The 22,500-nt window shown below is 42.1% G+C and overlaps 1 protein-coding gene across 1 annotated transcript in view; it reads right to left on the bottom strand.

Annotated features, from left to right (window-relative positions):
• The window catches only part of samd4a (sterile alpha motif domain containing 4A), a 71,901-nt gene that overhangs the window by 21,158 nt on the left and 28,243 nt on the right, over positions 1-22,500 (bottom strand). The window contains exons 3-9 of the mRNA XM_030048357.1: positions 13,463-14,059; positions 7,990-8,280; positions 6,830-6,939; positions 5,930-6,016; positions 4,478-4,742; positions 4,241-4,326; positions 537-655 (exon numbers count right to left, since the gene is read on the bottom strand). Coding sequence (XP_029904217.1) covers positions 537-655; positions 4,241-4,326; positions 4,478-4,742; positions 5,930-6,016; positions 6,830-6,939; positions 7,990-8,280; positions 13,463-14,059 — 1,555 coding nt within the window. The remainder of the gene's footprint in view (positions 1-536; positions 656-4,240; positions 4,327-4,477; positions 4,743-5,929; positions 6,017-6,829; positions 6,940-7,989; positions 8,281-13,462; positions 14,060-22,500) is intronic.

Below are 22,500 nucleotides of genomic sequence, written 5' to 3'. Positions count from 1 at the left end.
AAGACAGACCTGAGGAACAGGCTGCAGGGGACCATCTGGCAGCATGCATGCTGCTCAGCCTCAATGGGCCACCTCCGACTGAGTTTGACTACAACAGAGCCTTAGAGCTCTTTAAAAAAAACAAAAACAACAAAAAAAAAAAAACAAGAAAGATAAAGTGCTCTCAGCCAGGCTGCACACTGTGCGATTAGATAGGGATACAGTGACATCTTGAGATTTAAATAAAGTATTTATTTATAAAAACATTTATTTCACTTTTTTTTTTTTTTGGTGGCCTGGCCATGACCCAACGCTGAAGCCCTCCCCCACAGTTTCAAAAAATCCTGGAGGACACCCTGCAGTTGATACCAAAAGACCATTTTTAACACATTTCCAGAACTAGACTTGTCTAACTTGACACTGCTGGTTGCTTTATATGAATGAAAATAATTGGGTTGATATAAATAATGGGTTTTTGTGTTATGTCTAAAGGCAATAAAATAAAACCTATTAAAATCTGAAAAGTTCACAGGTATTGTGTCAATGTGTGTGTGTACCTCCTCGGCTGTCGGTACCCTGCCATGTCAAGGAGGGTTTTCCTCGGAATGGACCGGAACAGCCTCTGGACCTGTTGTTTCCATGACAACAGCCTCTTCTTCTGCGTTTCAGTGAAGGACTGATGGGGAGGGGGAGGAGAGGAGGATCAGAGCAGATGTGGGGGGTGAGTGGGTGGGTGTGTGTGTAGCAGGCATGAAATGTAGCAGAGAGCAGATGACTCAGGATTTTCAGGTCTTTTTTGCTTGGTCAAATGCTTGCTTCTCCAGAGTTTTATAGCCCATGGTTACACCACAGCAAACTGAAACTGATACTCAGTCCCAAATCAGAGTTTTAGAGAACCACAGAGCAGTCTACATAGGTGTAATCATCTGCAGGCTGGCATCTGAGAGTGTGTCTGTGGTCCAGGGCATGTATCCCAGGGTCTTACTTTTGATTAAAATTGCACAGGAGGTGGATTCTCTGAAAAAAAAAAATCAGTTGTGTGGGAAATTCTTTGAGGGCCTTAAATCTTATTTCTTGCTAAATATATTATACTTGCATACTGGTAATTGAGGGGCAGTTACAAACAGTCATTGGTGCCACCTTCATTAGAAAATTATAAGCTCAATCTTCTTGGTGTTATTTTCCCAAGTTCATTGTGTCATGGTGTGGGCAGTATGTGTGTGTAATCGTATATATGCAGTGTGGTTTCCAGGCCCCATGAACCACAGTGTAATTCAGCGGGGTCTGGCTATGTTTCTATCTGAGATGATTTACCAAAATCAGCACTTGTGCCACCTTTGGACCAAGGCCACTGGTCAGTGTTAAACTAATTATAGTAGTTAAACCAGTTGTGTCATCAGGCATTGCTGCAACAACAACTTTTAGACCACCTATCCGTTTGTCTTTATTTATCGATGCTATAACATTTCTCAAGAGTGGAAGAAATTTAGCTTACTGTCAATAACATCACAACTCTTCAAAGCCATGTTTTTTTTTTTTTTTTGCTTTTCTGAAGTAAAGACATCATCAGACACCTTCACTTAAGAAAAGCAATTTCACTTAATAAAAAATATGTTGACCGGCCAATCAAGCATCTTGCACAGATTCTGGTCAAATTCACCCCGGAAATTAGAGCAGTTCCATTCCTCAGGAAATTCAATGTAATTCAAAAATATGGGCGTGGCAATCCACATGTGCAGGATCAAGGTTAGCATATATACCCATCGGTCACTTTATTATGTACACTTTCTAATACCGTGTAAGACCTCCTATTGCCTTCAGAACTGCCTTAATTTGTCATGGCATAGATTCAACAAGGTGCTGGAAACATTCCTCAGAGATCTTAGTCCATACTGACATGATTGCATCATGCAGTTGCTGCAGATCTGTCGGCTACATATCCATGATGCGAATCTACCATTCCACAACATCCCAAAGGCAATCAATTGGATTGAGATCTGGTGACTGTGGAGGCCATTTGAGCACAGTGAACTCATTGTCATGTTCAAGAATCCAGTTTGAGATGATATGAGCTTTCTGACATGGTGTGTTATCCTGCTAGAAGTAGACATCAGAGGATGGGTTCACTGTGGTTACCAAGGGATTAACATGGTCAGCGGCAATACTCAGGTAGGCCATAGCTGTGATGCACTATGGGGGCCAAAGTGTGCCAAGAAAACATCCAGCACACCATTACACTACCACCAGCAGACTGAACCGCTGACACAAGGCAAGATGTTGTTTTTTTTACGTTGTTATATGTTGTTTATGCCAAATTTTGACCATACCATCAAACTAGGCAATGTTTTTCCAATCTTCTTTTGTCCAATAACAACAGGAGTGGCACCCAGTGTGGTCTTCTGCTTCAAGGTTCAACATATTGTGCTCTTCTGCTTACCTCGGTGGTAATAAGTGATTATTTGAGTTACTGTTGCCTTTCTGTCAGCTCGAACCAGTCTGGCCATTCTCCTATGACCTCTGGCATTAACAATGCATTTTTGCCTGGAGAAGTACTGCTCACTGAGTATTTTCTCTTTTTCAGACCATTCTATGTAAACCCTAGAGATGGTTGTACATGAAAATCTCAGTAGATCAGCAGTTTCTGAAATACTCAGACCAGCCTGTCTGGCACCAACATCCATGCCACCTTCATCTTCTCCATTCGAATACTCGGTTTGAACCTCAGGAGAGGTTATCCAAACCAGGACTAAAATATGCTGTCCATTCCTAAATGCACTGATTTGCTGCCACGTCACTGGTTGATTAGATATTTGTGTTAACAAGTAGTTTAACACGTGTACCTCAAGTAGTTTAACACGTGTAATAAAGTGGCCAGTGATTGTATGTTTATGTGTGTGTATATACACTATATTACCAAAAGTATTCGCTCACCCATTCAAATGATCAGAATCAGGTGTCCTAATCACTGGCCACAGGTGTATAAAATCAAGCACTCAGGCATGCAGACTGTGAAACAAGACATTTGTGAAAGAATGGGCCGCTCTCAGGAGCTCAGTGAATTCCAGCGTGGAACTGTCATAGGATGCCACCTGTGCAACAAATCCAGTCGTGAAATTTCCTCGCTCCTAAATATTCCACAGTCAACTGTCAGCTCTATTATAACAAAATGGAAGAGTTTGGGAACAACAGCAACTCAGCCACGAAGTGGTAGGCCACGTAAAGTGACGGAGAGGGGTCAGCGGATGCTGAAGCGCATAGTGCAAAGAGGTCGCCGACTTTCTGCACAGTCAATTGCTACAGAGCTACAAACTTCATGTGACCTTCAGATTAGCCCAAGTACAGTACGCAGAGAGCTTCATGGAATGGGTTTCCATGGCCGAGCAGCTGCAGCCAAGCCACACATCACCAAGTGCAATGCAAAGCATCGGATGCAATGGTGTAAAGCACGCCGCCACTGGCCTCTAGAGCAGTGGAGACACGTTCTCTGGAGTGATGAATCACGCTTTTCCATCTGGCAATCTGATGGACGAGTCTGGGTTTGGAGGTTGCCAGGAGAACGGTACATTTCAGACTGCATTGTGCCGACTGTGAAATTTGGTGGAGGAGGAATTATGGTGTGGGGTTGTTTTTCAGGAGCTGGGCTTGGCCCCTTAGTTCCAGTGAAAGGAACTTTGAATGCTTCAGGATACCAAAACATTTTGGACAATTCCATGCTCCCAACCTTGTGGGAACAGTTTGGAGCGCCTTCCTCTTCCAACATGACTGTGCACCAGTGCACAAAGCAAGGTCCATAAAGACATGGATGACAGAGTCTGGTGTGGATGAACTTGACTGGCCTGCACAGAGTCCTGACCTGAACCCGATAGAACACCTTTGGGATGAATTAGAGCGGAGACTGAGAGCCAGGCCTTCTCGACCAACATCAGTGTGTGACCTCACCAATGCGCTTTTGGAAGAATGGTCAAAAATTCCTATAAACACTCTCCTCAACCTTGTGGACAGTCTTCCCAGAAGAGTTGAAGCTGTAATAGCTGCAAAAGGTGGACCGACATCATATTGAACTCTATGGGTTAGGAATGGGATGGCACTTCAGTTCATAGTATGAGTAAAGGCAGGTGAGCGAATACTTTTGGTAATATAGTGTATGTACCTGTACAATTATTAATTTTATGTAATACATACAATTACATATATACATACATACATACATAAAAAGTCATTATTTAAAAACAAAAGGTGTGAGTATTCCAGGCATATTTACCTCATGGATAAGGCACTTGTCGATGAGTTGTAGGTAGGAGCTGATGTTTTCCTCATCCGGCCTAGACACCAGTAGCTGGGTGCAGACTGGCAAAGAGGGGGGAATAAAGCATGACGACTTTATAATATAGCAAAATCTTGCAGCTGACGGAAACAATCTCAACTGGTCATTAGATCACAAACAGGAGCAATGTAGCACAATATGTATTTGATGCCACCACTGACACTTTGTGCTCACCTTTTCCCATGACTCGTGTGAACTGGCCTGGCAAGTCACCCTCAGCAATGAGACTGGTCCCAGGTTCAGCCTCCCCTCCACCTCCTCCCCCACCACTGCCTCCTCCGCCCAGGTGGGAGCCAGGCGCGGCACTCTTGCCCTCTGGGCTCAGCAGTGGCCGCTGTGCGGAGGCTTCCTCACCACCACTGAAAGCTTTGATGGGTGTTAGGATCATCTGATGGAGCTCCTGCAGGGGGGCGCGCAGGTTACTGCCCTCCAACACATCCTGATAGTGGTTAAGTGGTAGGTTGGAAGAAAAGGGGATGAGAAAAAAAGGAGGCCAGATGAAGGAAGAATGAAGAGAAAAGTCAGAGTGAAGAGGAGAGAGAGAAGACTAGAGGTGAACTCTTTTCTGGAGGACATCTGCCTTTATTAAATAGCTGAAAGAGAGCCTGGGAGGGAGGAGGGGATGATATACATGAAAGGCCCTAAGCAAGACTGAATCCAAGTATCAGGGCTGCAATGTAAATCCCTGAGCCACCAAAACAGCACAAGTAAACCTTCCTTGATAGAAACAGGTGTGTGGTTTACAGGGATGGTTAGGCATTGACCCAAGAGACAAGGGAGTCCTTGTTTGGCATTTACAGAGATGCACAGCATGAGGTGTGTAGCTTCCCGTTAGGTTTGGGTCACCTAATTGTTCTGGAAAGTTGTCGCTTACAACTGACAGAGAAACAGAGAGAAAGAGAAGAGAGAACATTCTGGTCCACACAGCCATGTGATACCGTAAAGAATAAAGTAATCCCAAAAATACATGCATGTTGTTTTTCCTTCCCTACTTGTGTCCCCTTGCATCATATTCACCCCACTCTCACCCTGCCCCCTACGCGGCAGAGCCTTACATGAGCAGTGTGTAAACCCAAAATACCAACCAACAGGTGTCCCGTTTCCCCAGCTCTATGAATGTGGTGGTAACAAATTTTAAAATGAAGCGTTGGTGAAAAGGTTAGCCCTGAATTTAGCTGGCCCAAGAAGACCCTCCTGTGGCGTGCCCTTGAGTGCCATTGTCTTGCTTCCGAGACTGAATGGTGGGGTCAGGGTGGGGGGTGGCAGTGGGTCAGGTTTAAATGTGGAGCCCAAAACTCTTCTTCCTGGATTAGGTGTTCCCTTAGCTGCCATCTCAGATAAGTAACACTCACTGAGACTGTTTTCCCTTCTCTCTCTCTCTCTTTCTCTCTCTCTCTCTCACTCACACAGAAAAGGGAGGGTGGTGTCCTGTGTGACTCCACTAATGGTCAGAGTTTAATCTTCATAAAAAAACAACTCTTTGAAATTCAAATCACATCCACCTGCTGTCCACAAGGATGATACCCTGGAACAGATACAAATCAGTGGACCCTAAATGTATCTAAGAGTGGTTTTCCAGTATAAAGATTAAAAAAAGGAAGAGATGTGGAGTAAAGTCACACTAACCTTTTCCAGGCAGCGTAGCAGATTCTGCCTCTCTTTGAGCTTCTGAATGCTGATGACAATCTTGTGTCTCGCTCCTTTGGTAACATTCTGTTAGAGGAAGGACATATAGCTGCTCATCTGCAAAACAATAGATTATGGCGCTAACATCCTATCCTTGAGATAAAGAGATGCGGTATGTACCATTATGGGGTTAAAGGTGCTTCAGGTAGAGCAATGGACTTTCTAGTTGCTATTCACTTTCAATGAGAGTGAGGCAGATGTTGGTCAGACATACACAACATGAGGTGGTGCAGCCAGTGAAGCAGACATACAAGAAAAAATGTTAACTGCTTCAAGTTTTGCAGATGGAATCCATGTGTGCTTCATTTCATTGTCAGTCAAATTTTTAGCAAGGATTGATATCTTTTCTCACTTTAACAAAATTGATAATCTTAATGATAATGATAATGTGCTTATTAACAGATCTAGCTAAGAAGTTGGCATACAAACACATAACAGTAACCTTAGTCTATGGTAACACAATGCTTTCTTGAATGGTGCTGTGCCCTTTTTGCACAATTACTTATTACTGACAATAATGGTGTGGTTGTAGCAGATATCTCTATATTTATGTCTATATATGTATGTATGTGTGTGTATGTATATACATATACACATATATACACACACACAACACACATACACATGCATACATATATGTGTGTGTGTGTGTGTGTGTGTGTGTGTGTGTGTGTGTGTGTGCATGTGCAAGATATAATACCAATGTCCAAGAAATTATTATATATACATATAAAGTGTCCTCTGGTCTGTGTGTGTGTGTGTGTGTGTGTGTGTGTGTGTGTGTGTGTGTGTGTGTGTGTGTGTACGTGTGTGTGTGTGTGTTGGTTTGTGTATGAAGACCTGTGACTCCAGTTGCTGTTCAGTCAGTGACATCATTTCATCGTAGGTCATAGTGGAGAAGAGAGCAGCATACTTATGGAGACGGAGACTCTTCAGCCACGCTGGAACATCTAAGTGGCACACACACATGAATGCCCACACACACGCCAATAATATTTATCCTTTTGTCTTATAATTTTTACCTCTTTGACAGCACACTGTTCAACATCTGTTGTTGCACACATAAGCCTCAATTTTGTATCTTTGGTGCAGTGTAATCTCGTTTATAACCTAAACTAAAACTAATCAGCCTTTTGCATCTTTCATTCTGAAACCCCCAATTGTGTTTTTTTTTTGTGCTGGAGGAGCAGCGCCCTCCTCCTTTTTTTGTGCTGAAAAGCAATTTCTCCCAAAATCTGGCCAAGTAGCACATAATTTAAAATGTAGTATAGATACTGTCAATCTTGTAAGCAATAGTCTTGTTTGCATACAGTATTCATATACTAATCTCTCAAGTTATGGTAATAATTTATTGATATTGAAGACTAGGCAAGCCTGGTTTAGCTAGACTGCCACTGCAATGTTTGTATGTACATGTACAATAAGAAAAACTACATGATCAAACATGCGGCAGAGATTACATTGCCTGTCTGTCAGTCTGATCACTTTAGCCCACTCAGTCACCTCCTCAAGAGAAGCTTAACCTAGTGTTTGATTCGTTTGCCTTGCCTAAATATTACTGCTGAGTAAGCTGTAAATTCTGTCATCCATAACAGAGTACATCCCTACATGTCTTTACAAGCAAACACACAGCAAATGATAAAATAGCTGTTGTTTTAACTTGCCTCTTGTGTGTCCAGTTAGCTAGCTAAATAAAGTTCAACCACATTACCTGGAATTTCATGCATTTGCATTTCAATAATGAAAGGTCACTGAATACTGAATGTTGCTAACTAAGTGAATCAGTTAGGGACATTCAGTATTTTTGGCCAGCCCCAATAAGGCGGTCCAGGAATAAAACACATAGCATTTTAAAATTTTTTTCCAGATATTTTAAGGATCAGCAGATCCACTGGAAAAGTTAATATGGTGTCACTCTGTTCTGTGTGTTTTGCCTTCTTGGATATCTGACTGTCCTGCCTGTGTGCCTGTTTGTATGTAAATCAGTCATTTTGACTCACCCCTCATGCCACTGCCCTCTTCATGGAAGCTGCTACGATGCAGAGCAGAACCTCCTCCTCCCAGACCAGCCTCATCCAAAGGCTCACTGCCTCCACTGCCAGAGGAAGCGATGCTGCTCTGGGGTGAGAGGGGTGCATGGTCTGGGGCTGGGCCTCTAGGACCCCGTAGGTCCTCCTGGGATAGCCAGACGTGGCCTAGAGGTTGACTGCTGGGGCCACTCATGGGAGGTGTGAGGGACACTGATCGTTTCAAGGGACTGTGCTGCTGGCCACCACCCCCACCTGGCAGGACTGCAGGACAACAGGATGACAAGCAGGGTGGGTTCAGACTTCAAGAGGGCTCTACTTACTGATGCTGGAGAAATCATACAAGAGAAAGTGCTGTTTGCTGTAGAAAACACAGTTTAAGTACAGCATACAATCATTTAACAGTTTTTGCCCACAGTATTCATTTCTTAATGTCTACCCACAGGTGAAAATAGGGGTTAGGTAAAACATCAATAAAAGGGGCAGGGCTAGGTATCTGTACCTTGAATTTAACACCTCTGCCATTACCAAATGAGCCACTCAGTTTTAGGTATGGTGATTAGATGAAAGGCAATGTAAGAAAGCACTGAAGAACCAAACTTTGACACTGAATGTTTTAACATATTAGGAACATCAGCAGCACTGACGCTATTTGGTTGATAAAAAAGACTCCACATTTAACATAGGATGCAAGACTACTCTTTTGCTTTAACTGTAAAGAGTGATGTAACCTCCGTCTAACTGACAGTGGTAAGATAAAAAGCAATGATCAAACTCCTCATTCTTTTAAGTTCTCACATGCTAACATCTAATAAGCCCCAGTGAAAAGTGAGCGAATGACTAGTTTTCTAGCATCGCTGGAACCCTCCTAAGGACTCTTGGACCTCAGTTTTTAATCATTGTATCATACAACTTTTATCACTATAAATATCAGGCATATCCTGTCAGTGGATGAGCTTCATAACTGGTCCAAACAGCTCTAAATTGAGTGGAAAATAGAAATTATCATTGCTTATAATAAATATAGCTCCTCTCATTAGAAGGAAAACTGCCTGCTGCTCTTCGAGTAAACAATGATTGAGGGATTTAACAAGATTATCTTAGGGTGTTTATAATTTATGAACTAAGTGATGAAATTAAATGTATTCTCCAGTTAACCATAATCACCCCTTTACATCTTTGGTTTGGGCACTCAATCTAGCAGTTAAATTGTGAAAACCTAAAAAGAGAGGCTGATTTGTCTACTAGTAGAAGGAATACATGGTCAATATGACTGTTGTTCATTTATATGTAGGGATTGGTATGGATGTATTAATTATGAACAGGTAAGCCTGGGCAATAACTCAATACTGTCATTTATTCTCTCTTTTTTTTTTTTTTTTTTTTTGGCTTTTCTACTTTATTTGACAGTCACAGTAGAGAGACAGGAAAGGCGGGGAAAAAGAATGAGGGGATGACATGCCGCAAATGGCCTGAGGTTGGATTTGAACCCAGGATGCTGCGATCAGGACTCAGCTCTAAAAAATGGCACGCTCTTATCTGATGAGCCACCAGGGCACCCAAATAGCATCTTTCAATTTTATGATGTAATAACAACACTGACCTGGTTTATGTACATACTGTAGCAATGAACAAAATCTACTGCCAGGAATCTCTCTTTCTATCATAAAGATTCCTCCTCTCCATCTTCATCTCTTCTCTCTCAACTTATTACCCTATCAATAATTGAAATCTCTGCTTTTTGGACAGAAGTTATGATGGAGAGCTGTTCGGGTCAAATCAATACAAACTGTTAAGTTTGATTTTACAGACGGAAACCAAGGTTGGTGGTGGATGGATATGGGACCCAGCAGAAGTGTTAAGGAACTTTACACTTTACACATACACAACAGGTAGGCCTTTCTTTAGCGCCTGACCAAAGCTGCTCTGGCATCACGGAATATTCCAGAGGCAGCTGGAGGGAGGTAAACAGAATAAAAAGATGGAGAGCAAAAGAGCTTTTTGTCTCACTGCTCTGACGGGGTAAGCTGCTACCATTCCTCCAGTCTCTGTCGTCGTCGTCCTCCTCCTCCTGCTCCTCCTATATGCGGTCCTCTTACTGTTGGCGCTATGTATAGGACCTCACGGGCTCCGTTTAAAATAGGTGCCCAGCTAACATTACAAGTTCCAGTCCCTAAATATTAGCCATTTTCCCTAAATACAGTCTCCCACAAAGGCTGCCTTACAAGGGAAGGGATGGATGGTATGTGCTGCTGTGGCCGGTATTGGTGGGGGGGTGGAGGGGTAAAAAGGATGTTCTATCAGTAGCATGCAGGTTGATGTGGTTGGAAAATTATACTCATGTATTCATCATTACAGCCAGATGAATATAGTGTAAAGAGGGTGGAGTTATATACTTGGTGGTTGAATGAGTCGTAGGAATAAGGTGATAAAAGATCAAAGTGACGATAGCATACACTATAGATACGTTGCGATGTACAATATTACTGTTTGCCATCTACAACAGCGTCATGTCATGATGAAACGATGTTGTCTATATTAGTGATAGAAAAGTTAAAAGTACTGATTAAAATCTTGACAAAAAAAGGTGGTATTACCATACTTTATATAACCATACAGTTGAATTTGATCAGCATTGATTAGATTATTTAACATGCTTCTGCATGTTAATTTTGCAGTAGTTTCTAACAATTATTATAATATTAATTTTGCAGTAGTTTCTAATAATTATTATAATATTAATTTTGTCAATGTCCTCCATCCCTATGGATATGTAGAGTTTTGTGGAAGCCGGTCCAACTACTCACTGTATCTTTTGGGCTTGACACTCAACAGTGGGTTGTTGCCTATAAAAGCACAGCAGATTTCTGAACATATAAAGCAAACTCCTTTCATTTTTTTCTCCTACAGTTTATCTTGGACTAATATAACTTGGTCAAAGAGAGGGACTAACCCAGTGAGAAGAGGAAACAGCTTGATATGAGGCTTAAAGTGTTGACATATTTCATCATTGTCTTCCTCTGCCTTATTATGCCACTGAATATCTGATAGGCATTCCAATTTGATTGTGGTGCATTCAAGACTTCAGTGCATTTTCAATTGCTCAGAAAGGCATCTGATCACTGTGTTAGCAAATCCTGTGCGGGTAGCTGGGGTAACTCTAGTTTACCAGTTGTGAAATCCTGAAGTCTTTTGTGTGGGACTAAAGCTGCTAGCAGTCCAAAATAAAAGAGGATCTTGCTTGGAGCAGTGAGCAGGGCTTTAAATGTGCCTTTATTTATAAACCCTCAGCTGTTTCCTTCATCTCCCAGAAAAAAACAGAGCCTTGCATTCTTGTCTGGAAATATCCTGCTCTGACCATAGTTATGTTCAATTTCAACAGCCCTGCCCTGTGTGTGTCTTTCACCTTACACAGCCCACGTTCACCAGTTAGTTAGTAGCTGTGGGGGTGTTTTCAGACTGTTTTCAGATTGTATTTACTGTATCCAGAGTGTATTATGTGTATTTAGTGTATTCAGAGTGTAGTGTGAACAGAAGTCATTTAGTGAACACAGCCTTCCCAGAGTATATTTTGTGTGGTTAGCATTTTAGGAGTGTATTTCATGTGTTCAGAAAGGATTACATATTTTTAGTGCATCCAGAGTGCAGGCCTGTTTAGTGTATTCGGAGTGTAACCATTTCAAATCAATATAAATATGCCCAGTGACCCACTGATAAAGCTGCTCACATCTATTCATTCAAAGATGCAATGCAATGTGAACACTTCCTTTTCAATTTATAGAATTACTTTCTTAAAGTAGTGTGCTACACGGGTTAAAGATTAGGCTCATGCTCAAAATTTAACGAAGCTGAAATTGTGACTGGGCGTGGGCGATCAGCTGGCCACATAGAGAAAGGCTTTCATCAGGCCAGTCCTTCAGTGGGTGGCAGCAACCTTTGAGGTAGCGGGTTGTCCTATAAGATGGTGAAGTGGTTTTGACCACCATGGCTTGGCACACAAACCTCCTGAGTCTGGGTTCAAATCCCAGCTCAGCCTGTTTTCACTCTGTGAAATCTCCACTCTGTGTTTTTTATCAAAACAAATCAACCTCAACCTCCATCCAAGGCTAATGAGCAGTGCCAAGAGGAGATACTGGTGGATCATGGTGTGAATAATTTTCCACCAATGATAGAGTCTGTACTCAGGGCAGACCAGCAGAGCACAGGTGTCACTCAAGGCTAATCTGAGGCACCCTGTCTATAACAGAGACACTAACCCAGTCTTGCTGTAATGAGCACTGCAAGTGTATGTATCATGCACAATCACGTATGTATGTGTTACTTCTGCCATTTTCAAAAAGTGAAGAAAAAGAAAAGAAATACAGTATAGGGAACATAACAAAGCACACCTGGAAATGATTTGAGGAGTCTGATATTGGCAGAAGCCAAGAACTAAATGCTCGTAAATATTTTGTACACAAATTACAAAAGGTCCTCCGTTCCACTGGCCAATAAGTTTTTGAGACATCTGAATGCCTTCAGTCTTGGTCCATTTTCGTTTGTCCCTGCTGGCCACTCTCTATGATCATGATCCAATCAGATCAGAGCAAAACAATACTCCATATCCAGCTGTATAACAGGCAGCCAATAACTACCCTGTTTGATAGTAGCATCTAAAGTTTGGAAAATTTTTACTCTGCTGTTTGAATGGTTATCTTTAGACGCAGATTGTGAGACAATATGTGACAAGTTCTGTTTAAATTTACCAGGGTGATGACCCCTCCCCCTCTGTTGGATTTTGGGTGTTAGTTTTCTTTGTTCTTCCCTGTGTAGGAGGCCTACAGATGGGAGTGGCAGAGGTGGGCCAGGTGGATGAGCCACACCTACACAGACTACACACTGATTGCTGCTCCCTGCTATGAAAGAGGGCTGACTGGAGCAGTTCTCTCTCTCTCTGTATTCTATTAGATTGATCTTGACTGACATCTGGACTACAGTACCTGTTCACACATGCATACACCACTTTCACTGCTGAAACACTGATACTCACCTAGATTGTGTTTTAGTACTTGGTGAACTGTAGTAAATTAAATTTACCTTATTTAAACCCGTAAGTATCTGTGTGGTCTCCCCTGTCTTTGTCTGGACTCCGAGCTGGTTCATGACACCAGTCAAAAGAAAACTCTAGATTAAATGTGACTAAACAGTATAAGAAAAGAGGAAAAGGTTTTGGAATTTGTACCATCCTTTGACATCATCTATTACCTTAAGTCAAGATCATGTACCAAGTGTCATAAAGTAGAGTTAGGGCTTGTGATGTGTTTGATGACCCAGATGACAAGACTGCTGTTTCACATTTAGGCTTTACAAATGTGCTGCCTGAAATTTTCATTAACAGATTTCAAAGCTCAAAAAATGTTAAAGAGCAAAGACCAGCAAAGGCAGAAAGCAAGGACAGTATACTCACTGGTGTTACCGCCTCCACTTGTCCCAACTGTGTTGATGGTAGCAGGCACAGAGGATGATGGGTATAGCAGCAGGTGCCCGTTCTCACAGCCCTGCTGCTGCTGATGCCAGCCTCCACCCAGCCCTGACTCCCTGGAGCCTTGCCACCCGTTGAGACGGTCATCAGAGCCATAGCGCTGGTGGTGATGCAGATGGTAGAGGTTGCCTGATGAGGATGTGTTGGTGGAGGAGGAAGAGCCTGACGAGGTGAGGGTGGATGGAGGCGTGGACTGGTGGTGGGGATGGTGGGGGCCAGCAGGGGGCGGTCTCTCCAGTGAGTCTCCTCTGGCAGCGGCCCTCTCCTCCAGGTGATTGAGCCAGAGAGCCAGGGCAGAGCGGTCCTCCAGGGAGGTGGCAGGGTGAATGAGGGCATAGGACAGAAGCTGGCGGGACTCCTCCAGATGGCGGCCGTGCTCAATGGTGTGGGCCAGGATGCGTGGCAGCAGGCGCATGTACTCGCCCTTGGCCTCCACATTGCCGGGTTTGAGCAGAGGGAGGTGGGTGAGCACGAGGGAGATGACGCGTTCCTTTGGTTCACCTTGCCACTGGCTGATCACCACTGTGGGAGAAGAAGACAGCAGGGGAAACAAGAATTATTATTACAGACTGATAATCCATCATTTTCCATAGCAAAAATCCATGCACAGAATCATGAACTAAGAGTTTATTCCGAATTTACTCACTAAATTTGGCTACACAATGGATCAAATTTCTAATACATCATGAAGAGCAAAATTCAAATTGTCATTTGTATAGTTTGAGAGCAGGTGACAACCACCATATGAATGACCTTTATTACTGACCCCAAGAAGTTACCCACAGTATGGCAGGTGAACCTTACTGATTAATCTGCCAGAGACAAAATTCCTGGCATTTGGAGGTGGATGAGTGATAACTTCAGACCCTGATCACAGTGGTAATCAAATACCGCTGGATAAAAAACAGATTTCAGCAGTAAAAAAAAAGGCTGGTGCACATAACCACATGTGGTGAAAACAGAGAATGTAAGGGATGGATGGATGGACTGATGGATTGATGAACATATGGTTAAAGATGGTTAAAGAATGTATGGTTAAAGATAGAGGATGCCAACAGGACATAGGGCCAACTGCACTGTCATCCTTCTATTTTGCTCTTTCCCTCAACAGCAGGTCTGTATGCTGGTGATGGTAACTGTGCAGTGAACAGCTCTATACATAACCAAGAGGTCATGGAGCTCTATTGTTGTCCAAGTCAGTAGCCCATGAGGAGCTCATTCCTATCATCTTGAACCAGGGCTATAGATACCTGCAGGTCAGGGGAACGACTCTGGGCAGCAACACAAATAGAGAGAGGATGTAACAGCCAGGACGCAGCCAGGCTCTACTTCCTGTTTGGGGAGCCACTGTGCGTATGTGTGTGTGGCCACTTTGGCCATTCTGTCCACAGCCAACTACCTACTAATTCAGCTATGAGGCTCTGGTCTCTAAATCTGGCATATGAGGCGAGACCAGCAAATAGATCTGCTAGTCTCTCCACCCAAAGATATCCCAATGTCACCGTCCTTATTCCACAGTGACATACAGCGCACTCGGTGCCATGCAGTGAACAAGTGGGAGCAGACAGATGCAAGACCATGGACACTAAAGCCTCCCAAACACAGTTCACATTTGTCTCATCCCATGAGGACCCACCAGTGCTAAGGGACTGAGTCATTCAGGTTAGACTCTTTTTTGCAGCATGGAACTTAGTCAAACACACGCACGCACGCACGCACGCACACACACACGTGCACGCGCGCACACACACACAATTCTGTGCTCTTCCGTCTGTGATGGAGAGGAGCTACAGCATGTACATGTGCCAGTGTAAGAAAATAACTGTTTTTCAGAGGGCATGTTTTTCCTTCCTTGTTCAGATTTTAGACGCATTTTGGTCCCTTCTATCGAACATCTTACTGAAAATGATAAATTTGCCCTGCATGCTAACAAATAATCACTCAGTTTGTATCTCTAAGATTTTTTTCTTCATTTTAAATCATAATATACCATCACATAAATTATTAAAATCAGAGACATTTCCCGCTGTTGGAGGCTGCATACGCAGTGGGTTTCTAATTGAAAAATGCTTTATTCACTTTACCCAAAATGCACTGCAAAGACTTCCCTGGTCATTGGCTCCCATGAATCATTTACAGTAACCCCTGGGAGACAGTAAACACATCCCCACATGAATGTTGGACAAATCAACAGAAAAATGTGGAGTGCAAAATACCAAAAACACAAACAAAACTCCATGACACTCCATTAATTTCTGCCCCTGCTGTGTGCCCACCTCTGCCACTGAGGTCAAGTGTGGGTCACATCTACCAAGTTAGCTGGACAAGCCCCAGGGCCCTGCTGCCTGTTTAGCACGGGCTGGCTTCCAACACAACAGAAACCTTTTTTTAAAAAAAGGCCCCCAGAGCCAGTCACCAAATGTGGGTGGGGGACCTGAGGGACTACAGAAACTGGGACAGACAAGCCCAAAGCTGGGAGAGTTTCAACACTCAACAGAGAGCAAAAGAAGAGAGGAGGTAGGAAGAGATGGGTTTGAGAGGGAGGAGAAAATAAAAGAGGGAGGGAGTGAGGAGGAGTGTGAAGGGAGCCAGAGTGTTACTCCACCCCTCTCAAATGATGATGTAATCCTTCATTCCTCTGAATGAGGCAAGGCTTGTCCATCTGAGAACAGGACCTGTTCCACGATTAAAAGTCACTTGATTCCACATGGTTGGAAAATGGTGAGATGTAGTGTAGGAATGCTGATAAATGCCTTGAGAAAACCTGCTGAAACAGTGGTTCAAAATCAACATATTACTATTTTCTTTTGGGGTGATCATGTAGTGCACGAATTATAATTACTGCGACACACATGTAGTTTCACTATAATAGCAAACTATGGTAGTAAGACGGCGGAAGGGAGAGAAAACCCAACTGAAGAGCAACAAGAGGCAGAATCATCTGGAACACAGCAGACAGTGTCTAAATTTTAGGACCTACTGTTTAGCTACTAAGTGCAAACCACAGACTGACCACAAAAACAAAAGAACTGCATCCTATATGGGTTGGCCTATAAGCCTATAAGTCAGGACAGAACAGGCATGAGGATCAAAACTGGCACCGAGTTGGAGAGTTACAATTTCCAGAGACACGGGTCTCACAAACTGCGATTTTATCCACACCATTCTTGGCTCCTCGTTTTTGACAGGTTGCGTCAAGTTACATTATGATGCATTCAAACTCTCTTCTTCTTATGTTATTACAATGTGTTCAAATTTGGTGTTGTAAAATATAGTTTTTGGTGAAAAACTTGAATAAATTCAGTTGTCTGAAGGAGATTTTTTATGTTTATGTCACAGTAAAATAAAATAGATATTAGGGAGGGACGTATAACGTGTTTAACCTCCTACCACTTCCAAATTGAAACTAATATCTTATAATACATGAATGTAATATGGCACTGTACGCACTAACTGAATTTTATTAGGAAAGATGATGTTTCTGTATCATTAAAATACTAAAACACCCCTAATAAGCCTGAAGGAGTCTCAAGTGAACAAGAGGTAAAGTATTAACGTATTAAAGTTAACACTTTATATTAACTCCAAGTTATAGCATAAACTATCTGAACAAGACCTTCAAAATAGCTACATAGCACATTCACAAATGCTAATTTAATCTTGATATAAACCTTGGAAATATGTTCAAGTAGGCTAATACATACATCATCCAACAGTGCCTCAATTTATTGTGCAATAATTTTGACATAAAAGTCCTGGAATATTGGCTCAATAAATTAACAAGCAAATGATGTAAGAATTAAATGAAAACCCTACGCAAGAAAGAGAGCAAAGATAAAAAACTGAATCAGTATTCATGCACAGCCCATGCAGCTGATCCAGGGGCTGTCCAGGTGAGCTGTCATAAAATAGGTTTTTCATCTACTCCTCACCACTCTTTGTTCATTTAAACAAACTGTCTGGTGCTCATGTGGCAAAGGAGATTAATATAAACATTAACAATAGGAGAAACATGGGAGCTTCTATTTGCCACTTTTCTAAAATAGCAACAAGTTAACAACTTCAACATTCAGTAACGCCTCACTTGCACAGTTAACATAGCAATCTTACAGGTTCTATGTGTGAAAGGAGCTTCTGTGTTTCTTTCTGTCTGTTTCTGAAGTCAGCAGTGCTGGCAGGGGGAAAGCAGACAGAAGACAAAAGTTCAGTCATCACAGAATTTCTCACTTCCTCCCTGCATACAGTTTCACCAATTCACAGTCAACAGAACACAGAAGGTCAAATCCTATCATACTCTCTCCTAAACTCCTATTCGATGCTGTAAACTGCTCATTCTCCAGCTCTAAATCACATGTGTGTAACACTTTGTAGCAGCACACTGCTAGGAGGTCAAAAATACCTGGACAAATGGGCTGAGCAGCTCCAGCATTTCTAACTGGAAGAGAGGAGATAAAGGAAAGAAAACCAGCATTTGCCGGAACTTGCACTCATTTCAGTGCGGATTCAGCAACAGGGGTTGGCAGTCTGAGTAAGTCTTGGTGAAGTGGGCTTGTGATTAAAACCCAGCTCCATAAGACTTTAAGGCAGTTGCTGGTTAAAAAAAAAACACATTAAGGGAGGATTGAGCAATGTGGATATTTAAAACACTAAATCACAAGAGCTTGACTGAAAAAGTTATGAGAATGTTAACACACAGGACACAGGAAGCTACTTCAGACTTGTTGACCTGTTCTTCCAAAGTGAAAAGGTCAAGCAGTGAGCCTTGGAGCAGTTCCCCTCTCCGTGAGCAGACATACCATATCTTTACCCACTCAAAGAGGGGCTAGGTCACACCCACACCAAAGGTCGACTCCTGAGGGAAAACATAAAGCTACGGAGAAGCCCATAATAGAGCGAGACAGAGAGAGGAAGAGAAGTGGGACCAGGTATTTAATGTTCATTTTTCTTCTTTTGTGTAACACAGCATATCAAATTCAACTGAATTACACAGTGAGAAACTCTGACAAGTATGTCAAACACTGTCCCTCCCTCCTCTTCTTGCCTGTTTTCTCCCACCCTGAGCCCTCAGGGGAAAACGCTAACCTCATCCAACTAGAGTAAAAAAGAAGGGAGGGGAAATGAGGAGAGCAGCAGTTGAAGTGAGGTTACAGTACTGACAGTAAAAAGCAATGGAAACACTGAGAGGCTGTTTCTCCTACCTCCTCTTCTTTTTCTTTACTGACTCAGATTTTCACGTTGCCCTGCTCTACCTCAACGTCCTGTTAAACACACCGGACAGTGAGGGCAACTCTTCCAATTATGACATTGGTGAACTAAAACAAATTCAGTGCCTTTAAAATTTTCAACCCTCAAAAATATTTTCCATCCTGCATGTGTTTGTGTGTGTGTGTGTGTGCATGATCACAGAGACAAGAATTAGAGGACTATGATAATGAAAACTGAAGATGAGGAGATGGTAATGTTCTTCACTTTCATGTCAGTAAAGCACATCATACTGAACTGTGTGTGTGAGAGAGAGAGAGAAAGAGAGAAAGAGACCGAGAGAGACGTGATGGGAACTGATGAGTCACAGCAGAATCATTGAGAAGACAGACTGAAAGAGAAAGTCAGACACACACAAAAGGAACAGCGAAACAGAAAAAAGAAAAGACAGACAGGGGGAGAGAGAGAGTCATTTGTTTCGGGGCTGACACAGCGTTTCCCTGATGTGAACAATATGTGCTGCTGAACTGTGTGTGCCACCCTGCCCTGGCACTGCCCTCTGACACCCTCACTACCACCCATGACCCACGGCAAGGCTGCTATCAAAAGAGCTCTGCTTCCCTCAATATAATTCTTCCTCTGTCCCCTGTGTTACTCCCCTCCAACCTACCCCTTAGTGTAAAAGAGAAACCCTTCCTAAGCACCCTTGGCACTGTCAGCATGAAAGCAAGCAGTGTAAATCAGGACATAAGAAGATGACCGATAAGAAAGCCAGTCAACCACCACGTGTTCACATCGCGAGCTGACGGATTGGCTGATGGATCTCTATGCCGACTAACGGTGAGCGGTGCAAGAGACTCCAATTACATCTATGCAATTAAACAGTTCTGAACAAGCAAACTATTTTGCTGCTTTTTATTGCTTTTCATAACTTACATTGTTTTGATAAGTCAACATATTTAGTTGGGATTAGTGGTATGATTAATCGAAACTAAACAGAAAAAGCCCAATAAATTACTTAAGAGCTTACCACACCCCAGTGATGGATGCAATCCTCCAAGCTTTGTTTTGTGATGCTTATTCTTTTAGTCTTTCAAATAAAGCTGTGGACAGGCTTTTAGTGTCTGGAATCTATTTTATATCAAACAAAATCATATTGGCGGACAAACAACAAAGCTCCAAAAATCTGATTTGCAAAAAGTTCAGCCATGTTCAACTTTTCTTGGCTGTCAGACTTGTTGACCGTCTGCATATCAGCTGCATTTCTCTAGTTGCTCAGCTCTAAAGGAAATGTTGCTTGTAGTGTAAACATGAAGTCTAACACAGATGAGAGCAAAGTTAAATCATCTGCTAAAGATTCTATCTTTTCCAAAGCCATAGATCTATAAACATGTTTCTCATTAAGCCTCTGTCACCTCTTGAATGACTAAACCTCCTCCCACAGTATTGCTTAAGACCAAGACCCGTATTTCCACTATGACATGATGGTAATGTGTGGTAATACTTTTCCATTTTTCAATTCATTTTCCATTCATCAGTGGCATTTCTGGGGCATTATGATGCCAGTGGCTTCATTCCTTGGTAGTTGTACTCTGTGTAGCCTAGGTCCTACTGTCCAGATTTGGTTCTGAAATATAGCTCCAGTTAGTTGGGAAATGGCTCATTTAAAAAAAGATAAATTCTTGAGGCTTTATTCACCGAAACAAGCCTATAGAGCAGCTCAACAGCCAAAAAAAATTATCTACTGAATTGCAGGACAAGCACATTTCTTTCAACAAAAAGCTCATGTTTTGCAACAATTCTCACAAATATTTATGCAACGCCACAAAAGATGTAGCAGGTGATTGCATTGTCTTTGCCACTAAAGAAGGAATACAAGAGTTGAGAAATGCTGTAGCAAAAGGCAGAGTATGCACCTTGTGCTCATGATAATATTTTCTGAGATACTAGAACACTGCTACTGGCAATGCAACTTGTATTTCTAAGCCCATTTTATTGTTTGGTGTACTATTTTTCTTATTCCCATGGATAAGTGCTTGTCTAAACTGGTTGTAAACATCAGAGCATTGATTTTCAACAATGATCATAGACGAGACCAGGAATTTCAGGTTCTCCATGATAAGCAGTCTTAATAGATAAGAGTGCAATGCAGCCACAAGACATGTTGTGTTTTGAGTAATCAGTGTAACAAATTTTTTTCTCCACCAGAAATTACTGCTCTCTTTCCAGCAAAACATAAAACCTACAGCTGAATGCAACAAGTTCATGTCCCTTCTCTTAAGAACACTTCAGATCAAAGATCTGAAACGAGAAGAAATGGTTTTACAACACCGCAGAGAAAATTACAGCGATGTGAACTGGTTAGCTGCAGTGCATCCAAAGTCCTGAAGTCTGAAAAAACCCACCTTGTAAAATTACAAATTTTGGTTCATAATATGATTGTTGCTTAAAAGGTTACTAAAAAAAATAAAAATAAAAATAAACACAATAAACCCTTTGCTGACTTGCAAGTGCCCCATGTGTTTCTGGTAGGTTACATTGTATCTGTGTATCTGATATGTTATTTATTATTTTTTAAATTTTTATTTCTTTATTTACCCAGGGCAGGTTATTTTACAAAGCATGTCCATATTACATAGACCGGTCCAGAAAGTGTTTTATCTAATTCCTGAAAGGTATCTGCCTGGCATGTAGACACGCATACAGCAGGATGATGTGAGCTGGATATGGTGTGTGTCCATGGATTAGGCACACTGCAGACGGTCTGGGGAGAACATATCGACCTAATGACATTAACTGTAGGGTAGTAAACAGGGACAGAAGTTGAGCTCAGGTCAGCGAGCTTAACTGTACATTAATTAAAGGCCAAGAAGAATTTAAAGGGATAGAGAGTATTTTTTGTCCTACAGAGATCTCGACAGTTTAAGAAGAAAAACATTAACTATCTCTTACCTCTCCTTGCCAAACAACAAACTCTGATACTGTAAGGTTCTAATAAGTGATCTCATTATGAAAACAAAACAAACAAACAAATGAAACTTGGAACTGGTCCACTTACAATGATGAGGACACTTACTGTGTACTCATAAAATGTTTATTCAACCTTTTACATTCAGATTAACTTAACCTGTTACACTGTTTCCCCCAGAATTTTTTTAGTGGTGTTTTTAAAAGGCAGCCAACCAGTCATTAACTCTCATGCCCGCATAGATTATCATGTATTATCCCATGTAGCTGCTCCTTTCCCAAACACGGATAATGGGTTCACACTTGTTGACCAGCTGTAGTTGGAAAAACTGCACATTATGCCAAATGGACAGTAAGCTTTCTCAACAGTCCATTTCACTCCGAGTATTCACCAATCAGATTCACGCATGACTAGTACTGTCAAGATGTTTAAAACTTCTCAGTTGTGAAGTCACAACTTTTCATGTGCTGATGCAGCCAAATCAAACTTAATGATATGAAAACACATTTGAACCTTTTTCAATACGACTGCCTCTATTTTGTGGAATCTGTGGAATTCAACCAGAAAGCTCATTTGTCTAACCTTTGTGTCATGGCTGCCTGCTGTTCCTACTTTGAGTGAGAGAGGGGTACACACTCTTGGAGATTTTTGCTTACAGTCATTCCAGGATCTACAGTCTCAAGCACTGAGGGTTTCATGAGCAGGTTCATCTGCAGCCAATGCTGGAACCCACAGTTGCATGGCTCCATGGATTTATACATAAATGGATATAGCACAGATGTAAAACATCTAT

Source organism: Myripristis murdjan, chromosome 3 (genome assembly GCF_902150065.1).
Source record: "Myripristis murdjan chromosome 3, fMyrMur1.1, whole genome shotgun sequence".
In the NCBI taxonomy this organism is placed as follows: domain Eukaryota; kingdom Metazoa; phylum Chordata; class Actinopteri; order Holocentriformes; family Holocentridae; genus Myripristis; species Myripristis murdjan.
The sequence above is the reverse complement of the archived record's forward strand: the minus strand, read 5'-3'. Positions and strand labels throughout refer to the sequence as shown.